The sequence below is a fragment of the Pleurodeles waltl genome, chromosome 4_1 (assembly GCF_031143425.1).
Source record: "Pleurodeles waltl isolate 20211129_DDA chromosome 4_1, aPleWal1.hap1.20221129, whole genome shotgun sequence".
NCBI classification, from domain to species: Eukaryota; Metazoa; Chordata; class Amphibia; order Caudata; family Salamandridae; genus Pleurodeles; species Pleurodeles waltl.
In genome coordinates, this window is record NC_090442.1 from 957,814,746 (window position 1) to 957,839,189 (window position 24,444).

At 45.7% G+C, this 24,444-nt stretch overlaps 1 protein-coding gene across 1 annotated transcript in view; it reads right to left on the reverse strand.

Annotated features, from left to right (window-relative positions):
- Positions 1 to 23,412, reverse strand: part of TAFA5 (TAFA chemokine like family member 5) — a 610,121-nt gene extending 586,709 nt beyond the window's left edge. Inside the window, exon 1 of the mRNA XM_069229717.1 lies at positions 21,767 to 23,412. Coding sequence (XP_069085818.1) covers positions 21,767 to 21,857 — 91 coding nt within the window. The 5' untranslated portion in view covers positions 21,858 to 23,412. The remainder of the gene's footprint in view (positions 1 to 21,766) is intronic.
- Positions 23,413 to 24,444: the final 1,032 nt, after the last annotated feature.

Consider the following 24,444-nt stretch of genomic DNA (forward strand, 5'->3'; position numbering starts at 1 on the left):
CAGTTAGTTTTTGGTTCTTAGAGAATTGAAATGATCTTTGACCTTAAGATTTCTAATAGCACACTGCAAAGAAAAAATGACATAATGTTGAGAAATGTGTACTCAAAAAGGAGACAATGAGAAGCATACCACTGTCACCCCTTCAATCACAATGCAGGATTTAAAATATAAATTTAGGGTTTCAATGCACATAATATTATAAAATATAATATTATAAATATTGTTAGAAATGGGGTTGTTGGTTGGCAGTCAGGTTACCTTCGTCCAAGCAAGGACCCTCACTCTAGTCAGGGTAAGTCACACACAATCCAAATTATCCTGTGCCCACCCTTTGGTAGCTTGGCACTGAGCAGTCATGCTTAACTTAGACGGCAATGTGTAAAGTATTTGTGTAATAAATCATACAATACCACAACATAGCACCACAAAAATACACCACACAGTGTTTAGAAAAATATATAATATTTAACTGGATAAATGCAGGTCAAAACGATTAAAATGCAATAAGTAGATGTTGAGATATCACTGTAAAAGTGATTTAAAGTGTCTTAAGTCTTTGCAAAACAAGAAAATGTCTCTTAAAAACAATAAAGGTCTCTTGCAAGCACAAGGTACCTGGTTTGCGTTTAAAATCTCCGCAAGGGACCGCAGAGGAGGCAATGCATAGAAAACGGGGAGGTATGCGTCGGTTTCGCCCCTTCGCACACGGACTTGCGTCGTTATTTTCCACGCCGGGGAAGGCTTTGCATCAATTTCTGGCTCGCGGACTTGGTTCCTCTTCGCGTTGCGGGGTTTTCTGGCTCCCCGTGGTCTGTGTGTGGAATCCTGGGCTTGTGGAGCGAAGCCACAAGCGCTGGGTCGATCCAGTGGGCGTTACGTGGAATTTTCTCCCGCAAGGCAGGTGCTGCATCGATTCCTCTCTGGAAGTCGAGATGTGTCATCCTGGGTAGGCCGTGTGTCAATCCGATGGGCCGTGCATCAAAGTTCCAGTCGCAAAGCAGGTGCTGCGTCGATCTCCTCGCGAAGTCACACTGCGTTGTCCCGGTTTGGCGTGCAGTGAATTTCTCACCACAGGGGAGGCTGTACGTCATTTTTAGCAGGATGTGCATCCAATTTTCACCGCACAAGGAGTCCAGTTGCAGGAGTGAAGTCTTTTTGGTCCTGAGACTTCAGGGAACAGGAGGCAAGCTCTATCTAAGCCCTTGGAGAGCACTTCTCAGCACAGCCGGGGAGCAGCAAGGCAGCAGGGCAACAGCAAAGCAGCAGTCCTTGTCAGAAAAGCAATCCCCATGAGTCCTTTGGACAGCCAGGCAGTTCCTCTTGGCAGGTCTGGTTCAGGGATTCTTCACCAGCAGGTTTCTTGTCCAGAAGTGTCTATGAGGTAGAGTGTCTACCCCAAGAAGTGTCTGAAGTCTGTGGTTTTGGGTCCTCTTCTTACACCCATTTTGGCCTTTGAAGTAGGCTTACTTCAAAGGAAAGTCTCACTTGATTGTGAAATCCTGCCTTGCCCAGGCAAGGCCAGAGACACACCAGGGGGTTGGAGTCTGCATTGTGTGAGGTCAGGCACAGCCCTTTCAGGTGTGAGTGACCACTCCCCCCCTCCCTCCTAGCACAGATGGCTCATCAGAATATGCAGCCTACACCCCAGCCCCCTTTGTCTCACTGTCTGGAGAGAGGCGCAAACAGCCCAACTGTCAAACTAACCCAGACAGGGGATCCACAAACAGGCAGAGTCACAAAAATGGTTCAAGCAAGAAAGTGCCCAATTTCTAAAAGTGGTATTTTCAAACACACAATCTCAAACCCAACTTTACTGAAAGATGTATTTTTAAATTGTGAGTTCAGAGGTCCCAAACTCCACATGTCTATCTGCTCCCAAAGGAAAGCTACGCTTTAATCATGTTTAAAGGCAGCCCCCAGGTTAACCTATGAGATAGATAGGCCTTGCAACAGTGAAAAACAAATTTGGCAGTATTTCACTGTCAGGACATATAAAACACATTAGTATTTGTCCTACCTTAACCATACTCGCACCCTGCCTTGGGGCTACCTAGGGCCTACCTTAGGGGTGTCTTACATGTAGGAAAAGAGAAGGGTTAGGCCTGGCAAGTGGGTACACTTGCCAAGTCGAATTTGCAGTTTAAAACTGCACACACGGACACTGCAGTGGCAGGCCTGAGACATGATTACAGGGCTACTCATGTGGGTGACACAACCAGTGCTGCAGGCCCACTAGTAGCATTTGATCTACAGGCCCTGGACACCTCTAGTACACTTGACTAGGGACTTACTAGTAAATCAAATATACCAATCATGGATAAACCAATTAAGAGTACAATTTACACAGAGAGCATATGCACTTTAGCACTGGTTAGCAGTGGCAAAGTACTCAGAGTTCTACAGCCAACCAAAACAGGTCAGGAAAGATAGGAGGAAGGAGGCAAAAGGTTTGGGGATGACCCTGCAAAAAGGGCCAGGTCCAACAAATATAATATTATGTTACATTGGCATACAATGTTTGTAGCCTGTGATGAAGTCGCACCAGGGAGAGAGATGAGACTAAGTGAGGGATGGGTGAGTGTGGATAGAGTGTTGTCAAAGGTATAGCCTAGTTATAAATGATGTGCATCTATAGAGGAAACTCATTACGAGGCTGATGGTCATCAGAGCACCAGCCTCGCCGTAGTGGTCTTACCACCTCGCACCCTGCAGTAAAGACCACAACACCACAAGTTGTTTGGTTTGGCAGAAGCCAAACCTCCATAATGCCGCCTGTCTTGCTGCTGCGGTCGCACCAACGCAGCTGGCAGTGAGCACCTCCAACCTGGTGGCAGGCCTCAGCCTGCCGGCTGGATTACAGAGCTGCAGACCGCCAGGCTTTCCGTGGCGGTCACCCCGCGACGAAAACCATGGCAGTAAAGCACCTAACAACAGGAATCCCCATTCCTGTCACTGGCACACATGTGCACACATGTCCCCACATCTCCATGCACCCCCCCACCCATCCACACACTTACATACCCCCGCCACCCCACCACACATGTTCAAACTCCCCCAACCATACACATCCATCCATACACCCGCACTCACACTGACATACACACACCCCAGTCACACATTCACAACCCCTCTCTGCTAACATTCACACCTTCCTCTCCCCACCCCAACCTCCTGCACCACATTCATACACACACCTGCTCTCCACGGTCACTCAGACAAGCACATGCACACGCAAACATGCATCCACAAACACCCCACCACCACCTCCATCCACAATCATTCACACCCTCACTGCCCCTCTGCATACGCACACTTACACACGTGCACCCCCCACTCACTCACTCACAGACTTGCATACTAGCACCCACATTCGCACATACTTGCACACACCACACACATGCACCCAACACCCCTCCCACCCTTTCGGACGATCACTTACCTCCTCCATCAAGGAGGTCGTCCGGGAGGGGTTGTGTCCTGGTGGTTGTGCACCACCACACCAGCAAGAAGCCGTATTATGGCTCGTAATACAGTGGGTGAAGTCTTGCTGCTGTGGCGGTGCTGGCGATGCAACCGCCTCTTCAGGAGTCCAACTTCCCCTCATAAATAGGCGGAAGTATTCCAATGACTCCAAATATGGCAGTCTGCTGGCTGCAGCAGTTTCAGCAGTCTTGGAAAAAGACCACCAAAGTCATAATGAGGGCCTGAGTCTAGCAAATGGTTACATTTGGCTGTTGGAAGGTCATTCAAAGCATGTTAATAGTCATCCAAATGTTTTGTGTTCCTGTCTTTTGCCATTTGTGAAATGCTGTGTATTCTTTGTTCTTATACTGGGGATTTTAGGGTGATCAATTGCTGCTGGTGGATGTCTATTTGCACAAAGGTACATAGAGTGTAGAATGAGCTGAATGTTGTTCTCGATGTGTCTCTGAAATTGCCAGAGGACCTGGAATGAAAGTTGGCCTTTGGTCATAATAAGCTTAGTTTATGCTGAAGAGATTGCTCTTCTTTGGTGTTTTTATTTCGGTGGTTTTCTTGCAGACAATTAAAGTGATGGTGGCCAACATGCAATTAATAGCATGGTCAGGCAATGAAACACACATGATGAGAGAGGAGTGGAAAAGGGCTTTATCGTTATATTTATTCTTGTGGTTAACCATGTGTCTGAGCAGGGTGAGAGGACTTGGGCAGATAATGTTGAATAGACGTTATTGCGTAGGTACAGACTGAAATGCCGAGGACTGATAAGAAGGATGTTTGATTAAATAAATTCGATAATGGTGTCTTCACAGAAGGAACCATTGTATCCTAGTGGTTTGCAGATGGTGATGAAATTTGGATTTAATTCAGCAATAATTTGAGAGGGAATGGGCATTTAAAGTAGTCAGTACTATAATTGTTTTGTTATAAATTAGATTAGTATTCCACAGGCAGTCAAGGTCTGGGAAGGGCTCTTGAAGATAGTCTTTGTTCTCTCATTTTTTTTATGTTTAGTCGGGAACCTTAAATGAGGTTGGTGGTAGTGGGTATATTTTATATGCAGAAAGGCATGATCTTAGAAGTTATTGGTAAAAGAGTAAGATCAGGGGCTCTTAAATCCAAATATTTCTACCCTAATGTCCAATTTCATGGGTTAGAAAGCATTAGTATACTCTCACAATTCGAATTAGATTGGTAAAGACTTTTGCCACAAAACAAATTTAGCGAAAATTACATTTAGAAATTAAATACACCTTAACATTATTGACCTCATAATAGTTCCCATCTTTTACAGTTTTTTTTTAAAAATCAGATGTACTCAAAGAGAGATGGTTGCTTTATTAAGGAGCTTTATTTATTCTTATCTTGTGGTCTTGGAAGAGAAACTTGAGCTGCAGTCAATATGTGTTTTTCCCGTGTGACACACAGGTATGGGGCTTTCTAAAGACAAAACCTCTTTTTACGAGGCACAGGTTGAATTTATGGCAAGGTGGTCCAAAAACGGTTAAATAGGTTCTGCTAAGGTCTGTATCAAAGTCATAGTAAAAACACTAAGAAAGTAACCCAATGCAACACTTATGAATAACCAGGATTCAGAAGTGGAGTTGTGTCATATTGTCCACCATAGTAGACTGACCTAAGGGGAAAACAAAACACCACTCCCCCTTCTACGCTCTGATTACTGGTTATTAATAAGCACGGTGCCAGCAATGCTTTCTGGGAATGTCCTCCCTTTGGCCAAATTGTACCTCATAGTTAAAGTGTGAGATACAATTTGGTCCAAGGGAAAAAAATCCTGGTGTGGCTTCAACATTGCCTCTTAAAGTGCTTTTGCTGTGATGCTCTGTTTTTTCATACCAAATTACTATGCCACGCTTGTAGGGAATTCTTATAATGGAAGTAAACATTAACAAGATGGCTCTTGTGCCTCATTGTTTCAGAACTCTAGAGCAGGATAGTGGGAAGGAAGTTATAGAGTGTACTTGTCTTGCACTGTGTCAAGAATGTTGCTGGGATAGATATCTATTTGGCTTGAAGGGCTTTGTGGCAAACACTTTTTGCTTGTATAATGTCTTTTCTTTGTAAATTGGCAGGATCAGATTCAATAGGATCTAATGGACAAAAGTGATTACCCTTAGTCTTGACATATAGCTGATTTGGCTATGTATTTCTATTTAGGTGTAACTGATACGTGTTCTGCTGAAAAGCCTATTTGACTATGTATTTGTACTTATGTGTGAGTGAGCTGCGTTCTAGTTACTACTGTGTTTAGTAACCAAAACCTTAAGACTTATATCCTCAAGAACTCACTGGAAGTCTGTATTTCTAACTATTCATATCTTAGGAATGGGTGAGTTTGGATTTGGCTAGATGGTGTCTACTACTTGAAGTAGGCTTTTCACACTCTCACCATAATTCTATTTTCGCCCATTACATATACACCAACATTTTGGGTCCAAATTTGGTTTCAGGCTGAACTAGGCTTAAATGAGGGCATAGAAAGGTTACTGATGTCTGGGCCTCAGCATCTGGGTCTTACATGTGGCCTGTTGTTGGGCAATTCCCTTATATCATTCATGACCAGGATTTAGGACCGAAATGAAAACGTCATCAACTGGTCAATTACATTTTGGGGCTTGTGCGAAAGGGCTAGGCAAAGGCATTTATTGGTTTCAGGTTAGTGGGTTTAAGTAGACCATACTGTCAGAATGTTTTGAAATCTTCAAATAAATTTCAAAGGCTAACTATTGTGTATGTTCTACTGGTCGAGTATTTGTTGGCTTATCAAGAAGGCATGTCTTTTAAGAATAATACTGTGCTGTAAGTGAAATGTGTAACAATTACTCAATTTAATGGAACTCATTATTTTCAAACTTAGAAAAGTGAAATACTGAGTTGCCCCTGCCATAGTTACCACTCATGACCTTAACCTACGGTGCACTGACGTTTTATAGCAAACCAGTTAAATGACATTTTTATGTGGCATTCACTTGCCTCCTCTTCATTGAACATATGTACCATGCGCTGTATAGAATTTCAAATCACTGTTGAAATCTTTGTGTTATTAGTAACAAGTTTAAAAGAAGGAAGTGATTTATTAAGTTGCAAACATTTGTGCAATGATGCACTATAAATGTGTAATGTACCTGATATGTTCTTAAAAGTTCATGGTAAGGTTTTCCACCTCCTCTCCACCATAATTCTTTCTTGGTCTAATTTTCTTTCTTATACAAGGTATACTTCACTCACTGATATGGAGAAAGGTGTGGCATAGCTAACGTGAAAATTGCATACCACTATTCACCAGTACATGTGTGGCATTAAAAACTTGACGCAGGCCAACATAGAGGTGAGCTGGATACAGGGATATTTAAATTGGAAACATACTAATTCAGGATAAATGGTGGTGCAGACGTTTAACAAACTCCTCTGCTAAACTCCTAGTGTTTAACAGCGTAGTATTGTGTATATGAGAGTGGAGTACCTTCAGTTTTACCCCAAACCCACTGACACTCTATGAGAGTGTGCAGGTGTGTACATGTGTGTGAGTGTGTGGCAATGTCAAAAAGAGGAAGGTAGAACTGATGCGAGACACTTACTGCCTAAAGTAGTGTATGCAGTGGTTAATTTGTAAATTAAAATGGCCCGGTGCTCTAAGCCCTTCTCTTAAACTTGCGGCTGCTGCAATTAAATGTGGGAAAACAGAATACTGAGGCAGCGTAATCCTAAAACCATTTTGGGCCTCTCCAATCCATTTAAACCCACTCCTTGCCCCTGCAGCTAACTCCTACAGCTTTCTGCTTCCTCCCATTGTGACGCTTTTTTGTTTTTCTCTTCCTCCGTCTTTCCCATTTGTGTCTTTTGCTCGCAGCAAATGCTTGGGGCAGAAGAATAAGCACCGGCTCCCCACATGAAGTGCTGGTGCTCAGCACCGGAAACAACAAGCACAAATTAAGCACAGGGTGTATGATACATTCCAGAATTTCAGGATAGCCACATAACATAAATGTGAATACAATATATCAAAATGTAAAACATGCATACCGATAAAGATTTTCCTGAAAATCTGGAACTGGTTCAGTCAACTGATACTAGAATCAACCCCTTTGTTTAACTCATGCACAGTACCCAATTTTAATGTTTGTGATTCTTTTTAAATATTTCCATTCCTGTCGTACACAGACACTGTTGTTTATCCACTAAAAACTAGGTACACTGCTTACATGTTAAACTTTTCTTGCAGTCATGTGTTTAAACTCAGAATTAAAGCCTTTATAATGTGTTTGAAATATGTCCAATACTCGTGCATATCTGGAATATATGCATAAAACCGTTCAATGTGGAGATGTGCCATCAATTGCCACTTGTAATAGGAAAACGTTACAGATACTCTGCTGTAATTAGTTCTTAGTGTTGAGTTATAATGTCACTATGTCTGCTACCAGAGCCATAGACAGTGTGAAAGGCAGGTCAAGGCATACAATTAGAGCTTCCTTTACACAATGAAACGAGGAAATAGATTTCCAGGACTGCTGAAATGTCTCCTTGACCTGAACAGTCATTAGCAGAAAGGAGACAATCGTAGCAGTATAATTATTGTTGCTACTAAACAAACAAACATAGGAATAACACTGCATGTTACCACACATGCTGAGCTGTAGCCTTTACATGAAAGTGCCTTACACGAAACTGCTTACAATATTTTGCAAATTACATAATGTCTTGCTGCATATTTGATTGTGCACTACATATTCCACATGTCTGCCAAATGTCTGTAGAAATATCTCTGTCATGTGAAAGATTAAGCAAACAGTTATTTAATCTTTTTTGGGAGGGTAGTGGCGTGACCATGCATTATAAAGAATAAAACAAAACCCACTGCCAAGTGTTACATCAATATTCCAAGTCACTTGAGAGTTCCATGGCTTCCCAAAGGAACGTGTCCTTTAGTTGTATACCTCTATAGGGTAACAAAACTACTAAACTACTTGCAATATATTTATGCTGCAAGGAAAAGGTTAATTTATTCCATATGTAATCCGGATCTATAATAAATACAAGAAAAGCTTGATAATTATTGGGATTTTATTGCAGCTTCGGGTATAGGGACTATTTCCAAACATATTTTCCAAATTTCTGAAGTAAAAGTAGACCTCATGTGGTAGTTTGAACTAGTTAAAGTAACATGCAAATGTTTACAACACATCTTACTCGTGAGGGGACAATACAGGATCAGGTGGAAGGTAAAACCTCCATTGTCAGGAGCACAGAACAAGAACAGTCGGTTACAGCTGCAAAGCCTGAATTCATCTGAAAGGCAAGAAATTACTCGTCTCTGCAACCCATCACATACTTTTTTGTTCAATGCCCCATTACAGAAAGGGACTACTCATTTGCAAGTCATAACTGAACCCATCACAAAGGGCCTGCACCCCCAAACCTCTATTTTGGTGCCTGCAAGGTGACACAGACAACGTCAAAAGAGTTCCCATCTTTTTGCGCGTCATCTGTGATGCTCAGCTCAGATCACTATTCACTGTTGCACAGAGAGCCACAGGACCCAGGCCTTGGCTACCATGGAGAATGGCTCATTGAGAAAAGATAAAGGTGGCAAGTGGAATGCTTGAATTCCTCTCGGCTACCACTAATTAGCCTCGGTCACATTCCATTCAACGATTGTCGCTAACTGTGTCTTTACAAGCAGGGGCTAACCAAATGCAAATCGGTTCTGTGGGAAAATCTAAAATATAAGTGCAATTTATTCGTGGATCTTCAATAAAATGAACTGTCACGTCCATAGGTCCGATTGTTTGTTGAAAAGACACAACCTCAAAAATGTCTTCAACGTTAGTTATCTTTGAAAGAGTTTTTAAAAATCTGTTGAGGCTAGTATTAATACTGTATGCTTGGTGCGTTCCAGGTTTGCTTTAACTCTCTCGATCGGGACGTGATGGCAGCCTGCCGGTGATAGTATCAGCCAGTCTGAAATGCGCTGTGCTGAAACGGACTAATGGGAAGCCAGACATGCAAATGTGTTCTTTGAGATGCACACCTACTCCTGTTACAGAACCAGGAGATTTGGAGCTTACATATCGGGGGATTAGTTTATATTCTCCCTGCATGTGGAAATGTCACTTCTGCCCTGAATGCTAAAAGCAGGCGCTCCAAAAATGTAAGACAGGCCGGCGCGGTGCGCGTGCAACCGTGTCAGATGTTGCTAATTGGACAGCTCCTCATCAGCTGGAGAGGAAAATATAACGCATTTGTTTTCACAAAAAAGACGCTCAAATTCTGCGGACTCATCACAGTGATGCTTTTAATGGTGTCAAGTGTATCAATGGCGGACAGGGTTGTTGCGTCTGAGCTTATTATTCGGCTGCCGACAATAGTTCACACATACCATGATACTACACTCAATGTGCGTTTGTTTTTATGTGTGTACCTAATCAAAGCGATAAAATACATCGCTATCTACGTGCATTTTTTTCACTAATTTTTGCAGTGCCCTTTACGTTCTGGCGTCTGCAGCCTCTGTTCTCGTATGAGAGCAAAATAATGTATATATATTTGGGGGATATGCCTCACTATACACCCAGCTGAACTGCGATTTTAAGGCTAGGATTTTATGTTTGCATTTCCAAGAGCGCTCGACTTGGGTAAGACGGTTCGGGGGATGTTAAACTGCCCTGCAGCAGAACCAGACAGGCATGGGACTGCAATTATATTTCACAATAGCCTTTCCTTGGTTCACAGCTCCATTCATCTTTAGAAACACTGGGAGACAGATTAGACATAGGGGAGCGGATTAGCCACAGGGCGACCTGTATTTCCACACAGAAGACTAAGTGTGAAAAACTGGCACCCGGTGTCACCCATTCTTCACTTTGTGGAAAAAAATCATATTCATTAAAATGGCTCTTTAAATACCCCATTCCCACTCGTCTTAGAACAAGCGCAGTTTGTTTCCTCGCCTCAGGAAGGGATACAGCTATGTGCTATAGCTATCTGAGGCTATTTACTGATGTGACCTTCAACATAGTAGAGACGTGTGCACGGTGTGTGTGCATAAGCATCTGAGCCAGCACGCTTGTGTGTGCATGCACGGGTGTTTCTGAGTGTGACAAATAGTACTGGTGTAAGAGTTTGTGACAGTGTAGGAGCTATGGTGTGTGAACTTGTAAGTGAATGTGTTAGTACGTCTGTGGCACTCTGTGTCTGTAACAGTGCATAAGTGGGTGCTCCAAAGACTATGACAGAGAGTGTGAAAGAGTATGCGAGTGTTTCGGTGTGAGAATCTATGGGTTTGATTGTGACTGTTCAGGTGTGCATGAGTGTCTGTGTACATGCATCAGAGAAACTGTGTAAGAGTGTGTTTCTGTGTATGTGTGTGCATAAAATGATTTAAGTTAAAGCTGACGCACCTGAGGAGGGTGCATGAGAATGGGAGCCTGATTACAGGTTCGGCAGACAGTTTAGGCTGCCCGCCGAACCTCCGAAGGGGAGGTTGCCACCATAGTCGCGACCTCCCCGCTGGGCCCAATAAGAGTTTCCCACTTGGTCAGCGGGGAGAAACCTGAGTTGCCGCCTGCTGGCCTAGTGGAAAACATCCTACATCATTGTCTCCAGCTCGTAATCGAGCCGGCGGCAATACTGTAGGATGCAGGGTGCACCAGCACCCTCGCAATGTTCAGTGTCTGCAAAGCAGACAATGAACATTGTGAGGGTGCTGGCCAGGGGGCCCCTTGCACCGCTCATGCCAAATGCATGGGCAGTGCAGGGCCCCCCTGGCCCCTGCACCAGTTCTCCACCAGCCTTTTCATAGAGGTGTTACTGCTATGAAATCGCTGGCGGAAAGCGAGGTTGTAATCCCCAGGGCAGCGCTGCCCTGAAGGATTAGGACCGTCACAACCACCGGACAGCTAGGATCTCTGCTGGCACTCCGACCGCCGTGGTCATATTGTGGTGCTCGGACCACCACACTGGCAGGGGTCCAACTGCCACCGCGAGTCTGTCGGTCAAGTGACCGTCATACTCATAATGACCACCTGTGTGTATGCATATAAGCAAAAAATGATTTGTGATCATAAGAGATCTTGGTCCAGATACACTAAAGATTTTATGATTACTAGGTTTGCTCCTTCAAGATGCATATTTCTGTAGACTAAACACATTTTACGAGTCAAAAAAATGATTTAAACTTGTAAAATGGAATTTGCAACCTATACTGAGTCACAGGTGCTATGTAACAATTCTTGCCATAAAACACTGAAAAGTTACTGACACCTCAAAAGAGGTAGCAACTGACTGGCATAGGGGTGGATGTCCCCTTTGGAATCTTTCCCTTTGGGATCAGTGCTTGCAGCCGCAGGGGAGTTGGTAGGGGTCCAAGGCCTCACAGCGCCCTCAACAATGGCAAGAAATAACATCAGCATGTATGACTTCAGTCATGGTATAATTCCATGTGTACTTGTTTTTAACAAACTATGGACCTAACATATAAAAAAAAGTTGGTGCCACCTTTGCATCATTTTTTGATGCAAAATTGGCACAAACGTACAAAATATAATTATATCTTGCAAGTTTGTGCCACTTTTGCGTCAAAAAATGACGCACAGGCAGCGTTAACTTTTCATAAATCAGGCCCTATATTTAATCAAAATGAGGATGCAAGGAGTTACATTTTCATGGTATGATAAAATATTGGAGAGACTTATAACTATTAGGAAAATTGTTTCCTGTCTAAAGTAATTATCACATGAAATTTGCGAGGCATGAAAATGTGTTTTTCTCATGTCAGTTTTGCTGTGCTGTGGTAAACTTGAATTTAGCCACTCACTCTATTAATAAATGTGTGAATGTATGTTTATCAGTACAGTTGCTCTAAATAACATGAATTAATCAGGCACATTTATTTTCACTACCATGGCATACACAACGTCGAAGTGAAGCAATGAAAATCAATGTAGCCAAACAACATTTATAACAAAAATAAGCAAAACCCACTCTCACACATTTACTAAGGAGATGAGGCCAAGTGGGAAGAGATGTTGGCTTTGGAAGGTGGGGAATCGGGTTTCAGTACCAGCCTCTGCAATGGGCTCTTCATATTGTGATTATAGGCAAAACACCTAATTTCCCTGTGCCTAAAATTAAGATATGAGTATAACTCTCACTTGACGTACAAAATCAAAAAAGATTGTGCTCCAACACCCTTAAGTAATGTACAGTGTTCTGTTGCACCACTAGCTAGATTTGTGTTATATAAATATCAGTGCCTACAGTGTACAAAGTATTACTGCAGTTATAACAAGTAACCAAACTTAATTTGAGAAAAACACTTTCCTCCCTCACAGATAGCATATTACAGTTACTTTGCACATGCACACTTCTCTCCTAATGGTAACAGCGTCTTCTGTGTACTTTTACCTTTCTGCACAAACTAGTCTTCTTGCATCCTGATAAAACAAATACATATAAAAAAGTACCATGCCATAAACCATATTTGCCTAGTATTACAATATTTTAGTGCATTGAGGACATTTAAACCCACAGTCATGCTACTTCCCCACACTTTTATACACACATACACCAAGAGACACACAAAAAGCAGAAGGCAATGAACTCTGCTTTTATGTCAAACTGAAACTCAATACTAATTTTTGGTGACGGAGCTGACAACTTAGTTGAGAATTATTCTTTCAATATCCAATCACCTGCTTCTCTCATATAAACCCCCGCCGTGACTCTTGAGTGGTTCAGCTCACGCAAGATATCCAGTTGAGAAATTAATATAAAATTGCAGGCCACGTTATTATGACACTAAATACAATTGGCTCCATCTCTTTGTCCTATCTGTGCCTTGTCTTAGTCACTGAATGCTTCCGTCGATGAGCTATGATAGCAATCACACACCCTTCTGTAACCTAACACTATCGATCACTTCTCAAGAGCTGCACATGTTGCCGTCCTCGGGAGAGTCAGGGAGTGTCCCTTCTTTTTCATTTTGACAGGAGTACTGCCACCCACGCAAAATGATGAACCTCCTCCACTCCTTGGGCTAGGTGGAGGTAGGTTGAATCGACAAAAAAATGGGTTAGAAAGACAGAATTTAATATGCATGCTTTTTGAAAATGTTAAAGTATTATGTGGCATTTAATCGACCATCTTATTTTGAGAAACTGTGCTAAATGGATACGTTACATCTTGCAAGGTTTTTTTTTTGTTTCAAATGTAAGTTTGTTGTGCAAAATTAACCATCTCACTTGGTACTCATTATGCTAAATACCCATAGTTTATAACATCATGTGTTACATTAAAAGATCCGTGAGTGACGCTATATCACACATACGTCTTACAGATCTGGTGTTAAGAAATGTGCATTTAATCAAAGCCCTTACTTTCATAAACTGCAATAAAAGGACAGGATATACAATTGCATTACTAATGTCACAATGTAAAAGCTCGGCTTAGGAAAAATACAAAAATGCCTACTTTGTCTAATATAACTTGTTAGGCATATGTTTTCTTCAATTAATGGTGGGATTGTGTAATAAAAAAGCTCTACAGGGCTATATAATATTCACCTATTCATAGATGCATGTACTCTTCTTTATGTAAATTAAACTAAACGTGTCTGTAGACAGGAGATATGTTTCCCGTATCTTTTTTTTTTATTTCTACCAGAAAATGTTGGTTTGTGAGTGTCATGTCTTTACATGTCTATGAGGCATGTCGTCCCAGATTTACTAAATTATCGCACAGTGCAGCATCCAAAAATGCTGCACTGTGCGGAGCTGCATGAGAAGAAGGGAGCAGGAGAGCACCCTAATTACAAAAATATGGCACTCTCCTCCCCTCTCCCTACTGCTGGCGCAGAAATTTGCTTCTGTGCGCCAACAGAACACCCTTGTGCCATAGTGCAAGGGAGTCTGAGTGAGTCTAGCATAGGTTTTGTGCTGGAAGGATAGTCTTCCAGTACAAAATACTATGCTTAGACTAACTTTAAAACGTTTCTCACTTTGTATGTTGTACAGTACAGCACACATAAAAAGTCGGAAAAGAAGGAAGAAATAAAAGCATTTCTCTGTTATAGCGCCTAGTTGGAATGAGCACTGTTTTTTTAAGCAAATCCTGTCTACTTTTTTAAGTAAATAGGGTTTTGCATAGGCACGCCCAAGCACAACCCATGGAACACCTCGTTGGAATTAGGCAATGCAAATCAGTGCTATGTGCTGCTTTGCGTTACTTTTAAGTGATTTTCCAATGCAAAACAAGTGTTGTGCTGGCAAGTTAAAAAAGATTTTGCCCCAATGTGAATCACTTTTGTGATGCAAACCCAGCAGACAATCTTAGCACCTATACACCTCAGTGTGCATATTGTGCTGTGGATGTTGTGCTGCATTTGAGCACTTTCAAGAGTTATGTGTGCTCTTGTTCTGTACAGCGTTTCTAAGAGGCATGTGCTGTGAGTGTCGTCTTTATGTGTGCATGAGGGAAGCATTGTGTTGTGTGTGTAATGTACTAACATTTGAATTGCTCATTTTGGGATAGTCTTTGAGATATGTGCGTACATGACCTGAGATTTAACATAACTGTAGAGCTTTGTCATTTCTCATGATTGGATACTGGCTCTGACATCAGTGTTAGGCTTTGAGGGCCTCTTGAAGTTGTTAATGGACAACTGGACCTCTAATGCGAGTGGATGGACAGATACGAGGGCATGAAGTAAGAGGACAAGAAATGGTGTTGTTAATGACTAGTTACCTCAGTAAATAGCAATGCTTTATCTCAGCATGTTCTAATTACAATATATACAGCAGCAGCTGGACCCACTGAGTCTAGGATATCTGTGGAAAGAGAAGAGTCATAAGCCAGAGGAGACACAAGGCTACAGAGATCAGAAGTCCATGTCTCTCATTTTCCATCTTTTTTCTTCCGGCTCGAGCATTGCTCTCTTGTAAAAATGGCCGGACTGGCCAGCTTTGCAAGCCGGTAGTCCTCCGGAAGGCTGGAGCCCCAGGAGGCACTTGGAGGATGAATTAGACCTTCAGGACTTGTGGCGCATGATACACAATCCCAGGCAACTTGAAAGAGTGATTCATTTTGTTGCAATTTTATGGAGATGGTTCTAGCACGCATTTTGCACCTCTGCGCATGGAAGATTAATTTATCATTTTTGCCAGGGCTGTTTTAAGTTTCCAGTCCGGCCCTGGCTGTAAACATCTCTCCAAAAAGTGTAAAGTCTCGGTCTCTCTGCCAGCTGCTGCTCGGTCCATCCTTTTCCCTGCCCAGTTGGCAGTCACTATCTCTGCCCCATCTTTTCCCAGCTCCTGCTTTGCAGTAGTACTGATTCACTTGGGGACACAAAGAGAAGAGGGAACATGGCATGGCCCCATCAACCTCACAGTGTTTCTTATCTTCTCTCTGCTGCCTGTCTTCCATATCCTGCCTTTGCTATATAGTTTGTTTTTTTCCACAAAGGGACGCAGTCTGGGAGTGGTGAAAAACTGCCTCTCCCTAACCTCCAATGGATCCCTGCCTTCCTTTCCTATAAGGAAACACACATCTGGAGTGGCAAGGCACTGTTTCCCTCCAGCGGGCCCTGCCTTCCCTTCCACTGACAAAACACAAGCCCAGTAGAGATATGCTCATGTCTCTCACCAGACTCCAGTGAGCCTTCGCCTTGTCTTCAAATGAGCCTGATAGTGGTGAGCACCTGTTTACCTCCAACCTCATACGGACCCCGTATGCATCTCTACCTGTCTATCAAGTTAATATATCAAAGCCCAGAAGTGGTGAGCACATGCCTTTCTTCAAAGTCCTGTGTGGCCCTGCCTTCCCTTTCACTGAGGGAACAGAAGCCCAGGATAGGTGTGCCCTCGTCACCCACCAACCTTCAATGGGTCCTACCTTCCTTTCTAATGAAAAGCACAAAACTGGAAATGGTTAGGACTGTTTATCTCCAGCTCCGGTAGTCCCCTGTCTTCCGTTTCCATGAGAGACCACAAGCTGGTTATGTTTGTGTTTCTCCAACCTTTCATAAGCCCTGAGCTCTCATTCATTGAGGTACACAAGTCTGGGAGTGATGCATCACTGTCTCTCTCCAAACCTCCAGTGGGCCCTTGACTTCCCATCCTGAGTGGAAACACAGGCATGGCGGTGGCTATACCCTGTTTCACTTCAACTGCCTGTGGGCCCCTGCTTTCCCTGGCAGTACTGATCCCCCTCTCTTTCTCAAACCTTCTGCCCTCCTGCGAGGAATATAGGCCTGTGAGCCCCTGACCTTCTCCAACTCCCTATGCTTGTCTGCTGAGGGGCAGAACCCTGGTATACATGAGACCCGATTTCTCGCTCTCTCCAACCTCTTGTGGGCTTCTGCCTTTCTGTTCTGGTCTGCTGTAATTCAGGAGAAAAATACCCCACCTGACCACAGAGAGTTAATGCGAGACTCAATACACAATGGCCCAAGGAAGCACCAATCATTATGTACAGTTAGACGTGCCCATTTTGTAGTTGCGTGCCAACTGCCCTGTCAGAGCACCTTACCAGTCACCATCAGCAATGGGACTCCAAGTGTTTTGTACAGTACGAACCAATAAACTCACTACGCGTATGTTTCTGAGTAATCTCCCAGAGTTAATTCGTGAAACCGCGTGTTTCCTTTGCTGAGTGTTATTTGGTAGTATGTCATAATTTTCCAACCTACGTGGTCGAAAACACCCCCTCGGCCAGTCGCCGTCACACTTACGCACGACTTACAGATGGCAGAACGCTGCACAGTAAGCGCCAAACAGATCACATTAGCTCTACAGGTGCAATCCGAAAATCTTTATTTGAGAAGTTTTTGCCACGAAATCAAGAATCTTAATCCGAATGGACAGATGAATGTCACCTGCTCGCCGCCCAATCACCAGGCTGCACTTCAAATGGAAACTGCATTTCTCCTCTAATAACAATCAGTGCATCAATAGTTGGGGTGCATCGGGCTCCCTGACACGCTTGGGTTCTCGTCGGGAGCGCTGAATGATATATATGGGAAAAGATTAAAGAGTGGGGTCTCCGCAATGTAGAAAGTTATTCAGCAGGAAACATTCCCGACACAAGCAAACAGGAGAAAACTAGGGCGGATACAGTCAGGCTCATGCACGCTGTTCGTGCCACATTAGGACTTCACGACACATTATTGTCCGTGTAGTAGAGTGCGGGATTTGTGATACATGCCAACAATTGGGGCTTGTCCAGCCATAATCAGTAAAGAAAGAAAGAAAAACCCACAGAACTATATAAAATAAGAAGGCATGTTTTTTACATTTGTCATGGTTAGATTGTGTGCATGGTTTTGCTTGTTGTGTTATTTTGCCCTTTTTGTTTGTACTTGTCTAATATTTTACATTGTTTAATCTCAAACGTAAGTTCTTTTTTATGTCTACCACTCTTTTTATACTTGTTCTCGTGTATACTTTGTGTGGTTTTATATTTGCACGCTTTTAAATATGCTGAAAGGTTTTACGTGTTGTGGGTCCCATCCTCCTTGGTTTAATATTTGTATGGATTCACGTTTTGCATGTTTTCACTTTTCTAAGGTTTTATATTTAGCACACTCTCTGGTTTTGCACTGGCTTATTAGGTCTATGATTTTCTATTATGCATATTTCATAATCTGAATGGTTTAAACTTGGTTTCGTTTTATATTTTGCATGGCTGCACATCTTCAGCATGGATACGTTTTCTAAAATCGTTTATGATTTTTCAGAAATGCTTCTGAAGTTCCACATCAACCCGTCCTAAAGCAATACGCAAAAAACACATCCTAAGGACATTTCTGCTAACCCTCAACTCCCTCCACTATCCTCCTTTGCAACTGCGCTCCAACTGCCGCGTACTGGAAATCTATGGACTTCAAACGACTCTATCGACGGCAGGAATCAGAAAACGTTCAGCAGCAAACGAGAGGTCAGAGCGCGCGCAGTGCCTCTGCAGTCGCCCGCCTGAGACGTCGGAGGCCAGCCCTCAAAATACCCCACTTGTGGGGGTGCATGCACATGCAGCACAGAGCGCGGTCAGCTGTCAAAGGCAGGTGACGGAAGGGGCCTGTCTAACGCGTGGGGGATATGCGTGTGCAAGGTGTATTCGCGATTTCCTAAATCTCACCCAACTGATGCCCTTGAGCTCCAAATGTACACTTAAATTGTATTGCGTTAGGTCAACTGTGAGCTATTTATGAGTTTGTTTTAACACGGCCTGCTCCTACACCGGAGTTCAAGTGAGCAAAGCAACACACTACGTCGCGTGCGTGCGGGGGGCGGTTCAAAGTAGAAATGCACAAAAAAGGTAAATAAAGGGATGTTTTACACGGAAGGAGCCTACCCTGGAGCCCACTGGCGGTGTGTGGAAAGTCACGGGAACCACCATAGTACACACCACGTCATGGGTATGTGAGTGCACATGTGTTGGGAAAATGCACAGCACAAGGTAAATGAGATGATGCTTTAAGTCAGCCAGCACCTTCCCCAGAGCCCACTTGTGTTGTGCACGACGTCAAGGGCACAGTACAAGGCACTTTCCAAAGAATGTGCAGATGGGGAGGGGTGTATAGTGAGGTAAGGTATTTTTCAACCTGCAAAGAGGGGGTGACATATTACTGCAGGTACTGAACGGAGAACTGGGCCTGTACTCTACAGAACCCTTAAATAAAGGCAAAAGCATAGATGCAGGGACGGCAGCGGTATGAAAGTAGTGCTGATGTGAGGCTCAACACAGCAGCTGAGTAGCGGAAGCAGGGCCAATGTAAAATATAAAATAATCGATGAAACGGGCATTTTCGCAAAGGCCTGCGTGTTCTGATGCCTGGTGAAACGGTCACCGCGCTATGAGAGGAAGGTTGCCTGGGGTAAGGGAGTCAGATGGTACTTGAGGGGGGGGGGGGAATAACACTGCTCGCAGTTATACTCCCACCGCCCTCAGCTACAGGACAACAGCAAGAACACGGTACCGACGCAGCACACACTTCGGACCGTCCACCGCCCGTTGAAGGCAGCAGTGAAGAAGGCGTCACCTAGTTCCTAGAGTTGTTCTAGAAGTGCTTGTAACTCAATATCAATGCACTGCAGTTAGGCCATTCACAGACATGTACAGCCCACAACCGTAAGGCGTGAGACTCAAGCAGCAAAGCAGCAAGTGGTACACTGCACCCTCGACCCCCCCACGCATTATGAAGAGAGGGCATCACAGTGAAGGCCGTACTGGAGATGGTGGGACCTTGAGGAACATTCAATGTATTGTGGGAGGCAGATCTCCCAAGATAAAGATCAGACCCACCCGACAGAGTGTGATGGAGCCTAGGTAGGCACAGATAGGCTGTTAACACCGACCACTCCAGCGACACCGCCGAAACCCCTGCAGTACAGCAGGCAGACACCGTGCTCCTAAATGTGACCGAGTGCTAGAAAACAAGGACGGGAAAAGAGAATATTTGGAACTGAAACACTCGACGTCTCTTTTAGAATTGTTGTGGTGTGTTAAACTAAACACAGGAAGCACACTGCACTAACGTGTGTCGTCACCAGGAGAGCCGCAGACACATGACATGGCGGCGGCTTTAATTCTTCACTGGGTCGTGAAAGCTAAAAACTGTTACGGTTGCGTCAAGGCGGCTGCACGGATTTAAGAGGCAGTGTTGATGCGGGCGTCAAAGCCGTAGCTGTGCTACACGGATGCTGCTTTCCCGCGCACTATTTAGTGCTGTGTAGCATGTGAAGACAGTGTCCTGTCTCTTACACTCCTGACGTAAAACCGTGCCCTACCGTAGGCAGACGCACCGTGTCAAACTCAGGCTCCTTTTCGTAATCACATTCCTTCACAGCGCATCCCGGAACCGTTAAGAAATAAATAAACCTTACGCAGTTAGCATGCGGTAATCCACAACAATACGCTTGCAGCTGGGGAAGATGGGGGGGGGTTAGTTGTTGTAGGGCTCTCTTCGCATGTGTTGGTAAAACACATTAATCCATGTATGCCAATTAGAACATGTCCCCTTATCGCTCAGTACATTTCCCTCCTGTGCCATTGACGACAGCGGATACGCAGGTACGTATCGTCCCTTTCATGTCATTGGCGGGAGACACATGAAGTGCAGTACAAAAGGGGGGAAGAGGGGTGTAAACCGTGGCTGATTAGAAGCGGCCAGTATTCCACGATGGGCACCGGTGAAAGGCCTCCGGGCCAGGCTAGGGGGTGCGGAAACTGCAGATTGCCCTTTGCGCGGACCGTCAGTGCCACCTATTGAGGAGTCGGGGGATGTGTGAGCAGGCCGGGGGTTGGGGCCCTTCTTCCTGTTACTACGTGGTGTGTGTGTATCCATGCAGAGTGGTGATTGGCGAGATAGGGAGGGAGCGAGGCTCGGAGACTGGTAGAGTTAAGGAGACAGGGCATACCAATCTCTGAACCTCTCCCAAACCAGGGTGGGGATGTAGAGACCCTGTTCTCACCGCAGCATTCTCTTTTCCCCTGCCAATCACTTCCATAGGAGGGCAGACGCGGGTTTGCACCACAGCAGCGCCCGATAGGGACCCGAACACCTGGCCATGAATGTACGGAAGGTTCTCCGAATACCTAGCCAGAGAGGCAGCATCACGAGTTTCCAACAACCACCCCTCATGTAGTCCTAACACTTCACCAGACAAGCAGCTCTCACCGCAAAGATCCTTGATGCAGCCCCAAACACTTACTCGTCCTTACTTTTGGTTAACTGCCCTGAGAGCTACCTGCATGGGAAGATCCCCAAGAAAAATGTTGTCAGACTCATCCAGGTAGGATGGGGCCTAACAGCCAGAGCTTCTGCTTTGGCACTGAGAAACCAGATTTCAGTCTCAGGTCCGCTTCACATCCTGTGATTCTGGGCAAATCATTTAATCTTCCCTCCCTTACAAAAATGAATGTGTCCTTGTGTAATGTTGCTGGTACTCATTTACAGCGCTACAAAGCCTTCTGGTCGGACTAGAGCGATATAAAATTGCACAAACAACTACATAATCATAACCAGTTCATGCATCCTTTTATAGCTCAGTACAGTGAATCAAATTAAAGCATGGGTTTTTGACCGTCTTGGCACAGTGAGTCTGTTCACAGATACCAATGTGTGGCAAGCCCTGGCCCCTTCACCCGGGAGTCCAAGTGCGTCGTGCACAGGGAGGGCTCTCAGGCGTTTGCAAGGGGTCTGGCCGCATCGGATGAGATGGGTGGGCTGCGGGGTTCGTAGAGCTTTAACCGGAGCGCATTAATACAATACCTTCTTTAAGGAGCTGCGAGTGGATGACGAAGAGGAGAAAGCAGCAGACGGCTGCCCCTGCTAGTGCCCAAAGAGCCTTCAAGAGCTGCATCTCGGTCTGAAACTCAGCCAGTCCCCAGGAAGTAAGGGCTCGGAGCTCCGGCGACAGCCTCTGCGCCCCGGCCAGGGCGGCGCTCAGACCTGCGCCCTCGGGGGTGGGTCCCGGGCAGCAGGCTCTGCCGAAGACTCCATAGGCAGCTTACGGATGTCTCCTCAGTGCTGCCCCCGAGGGCTGGCCCTCAGCATCCCTCCCGCCCGAGGGGTGGTCAGCAGCCCCTATCTTCGGTGGCGCCGCCGTCCTCTTCGGCGTAACTTCTCCAAGTGACCGCGCTGCACTCTGCGGATCCCCTCAGCCTTGTCCTCCAGACCCCGCTGTGGTGCTCCTCTCAGAGGCTAGAGTGCACCCGCCGTGTCGTAGAGTGTGCCACCTCGCAGGCGGTGCCCTCCGTGCCCTGCTGAGCAGGCAGTCCCCCGGCAGTGGTGCCACACACAGCAGCCAGCCACAGTCCCTCTACCCGACGCCTGCTCTGGGCGATGTTCTGCTGCCAGGGGCTCACGGAGCGGATCCTGCTGCAGCACAATCTGCAGCCCCCCCTGGCGCTGCCATTCCGATGCACAGGTCCCAGAACAGCATCGTACCCGCCCGGGCACCGGTCTGCGAGCACTCCCTGGCGCACTCCTCCTGGCTTCTTACGGGGAAGCCGCGCTCTCGCCACCCACTGCCGCACTCCAGAGTCTGTCTGCAGATGAACCCGAGCTTCGGCTGGCGGAGGCTGATTCCCTCTGTCTCTGCCTGCGAAGCCGGGCGCCTCTCCCCGCGTCTGCGTGCGCGCCCGTGGGGATGCGGGAGGGGTGGCACTGGCAATGGGCTGGAAGGGGCTCAGATCCGGATCCGTTCCTGGGAGTCGGTGGCGGCGCGCGCAACCCCGGCCCCGCTGCCTCCCATTTAAACCTGACCAGGGCCAGGCACAACTTTCCCTGGCTGCTTCTTGCGTGACGTCACGGCCAGCCCGGTCTCAACAGCCCCCAGTGCTTGACCCCCGCCCTCCTCTGTCCGGCAGCAGGCGGGGGCTCGAGCTCTGTCTAGCGGGCTGGATCTGTTCTTGGGCACTCTCCTCCGGGCTGTGCGCCTCACACACGCTCGACCAGGGAAGCCTTATCTGCTACCCATCCTCCGGAGGCTGATGCAGGGAGGCCGTCCCGCGCCGCCTCCCGTGCGTGTGCAGTGGGGGAAATTTGCTCAAGACTACCCACTTTCAGGGACACGTTTGCTGTGGAAGCGAACGGCCAGAGAGGCGCGAGGGCTGCCAAGCATCAGTCCTGCGGCAGCCTCCAGAGCCCGCATGGCGCTGTCCTCGGTGCAGTTGCCTGGTGCTGAGAACAGCCGCCTCGGTGCGCTGCTACAGGCCCTGGAGAGGACGAGGGAATGAGCGGCACCTTAAAGTGCTGGAGTGGTCCCTGCCTCCGGGAGGGTGTCTCTCCGGGCCACGAGAGCTCCCTTAAGGCAGCGACAAGGAGGAATGGGGCGGTATTGGGCAAAGCTTAACGACAGCACTGAAAAGAAAACGGGACGGAAGCTCCGTCTGCCACCACGTCGAAGTGCGGAGGACGGGCAGGTCGACAAGCCTGCAGCCAGGGTTGTTGGGCCCCTCACGCTATGTTATGTATTAAAGGGAAGACATGTTAACCCGGTGCATGCGTTTGCAAATGGCAGCGAACATCGCACTCTTTCCACACTGATTTACATTTTGGGGCACATGCAATCGTAATACAACGAGATTAATGTGTCAGAAGTAGAATTCTGCACGTTAGGTCTCATCGTCCAGAAAGCTCGAGTTTATTTACTCAAACCAGTCAACTAGCTGTTAAGTAGGAAGGGGTATTTTCCCCAGATACGTTTACTTTAATGCGCGCGTCTCTAGGCGCTGGTTAGATTTAGAAAGGGCCAGATGCGTTGGGAATTCGTGCACCCTAAGGGCTTACCGCACTATGGCCGTCTGCCAGCAAAGCGCTTTATTTAAAGAAAGTATAATCCAGTGTGCAGTTTTCTGCATATTAAATAAGTGCATAGGCAGCATTGTGTTAAACTGTCATTAAAGGTTAAGGCGTGAGTGGCAGCAGTGGGTTGATGGAGCAAACCACAACAGCATTTAAAGGCTCTTGTTCGTTTTCATGGACAACACAACAGACTATGCTTACAAAGTACATTTTGTTGAGAGCATTTTTAGTCCAATGGGTGGTGTGACAGACAACATTTGGTGTTTGGTACCCAGATGATAAATTTATCGACCTGGTATGGGTGAAAGGCTAAGTAGACCCACTAAGATTCGAACCTGTGCCCCTGGGTTTAAATACAGATGCCTACAATGGATGCACTAGTCGACTGAATCATCAGGTCAAGTTAATTGAAGGTAACTGCAACAAGGAGAGCAAGTTTACCCATAAGTTTATTCTACATATCTCATCCTACTTTTGAAAACAAATTAGCCCTGGGCAGAACTCGAGGAGTTCCACTCCATGGAATTCTTCAGAGTTACATAAAAACTCAGCAAAATTCCATAGAGGTCTGTGAGTGGCCGGAATTCAGGCATGTTGTGTTGCTAATGCTGATTTTTAATGTTGGGAGCCTGTTTCACACT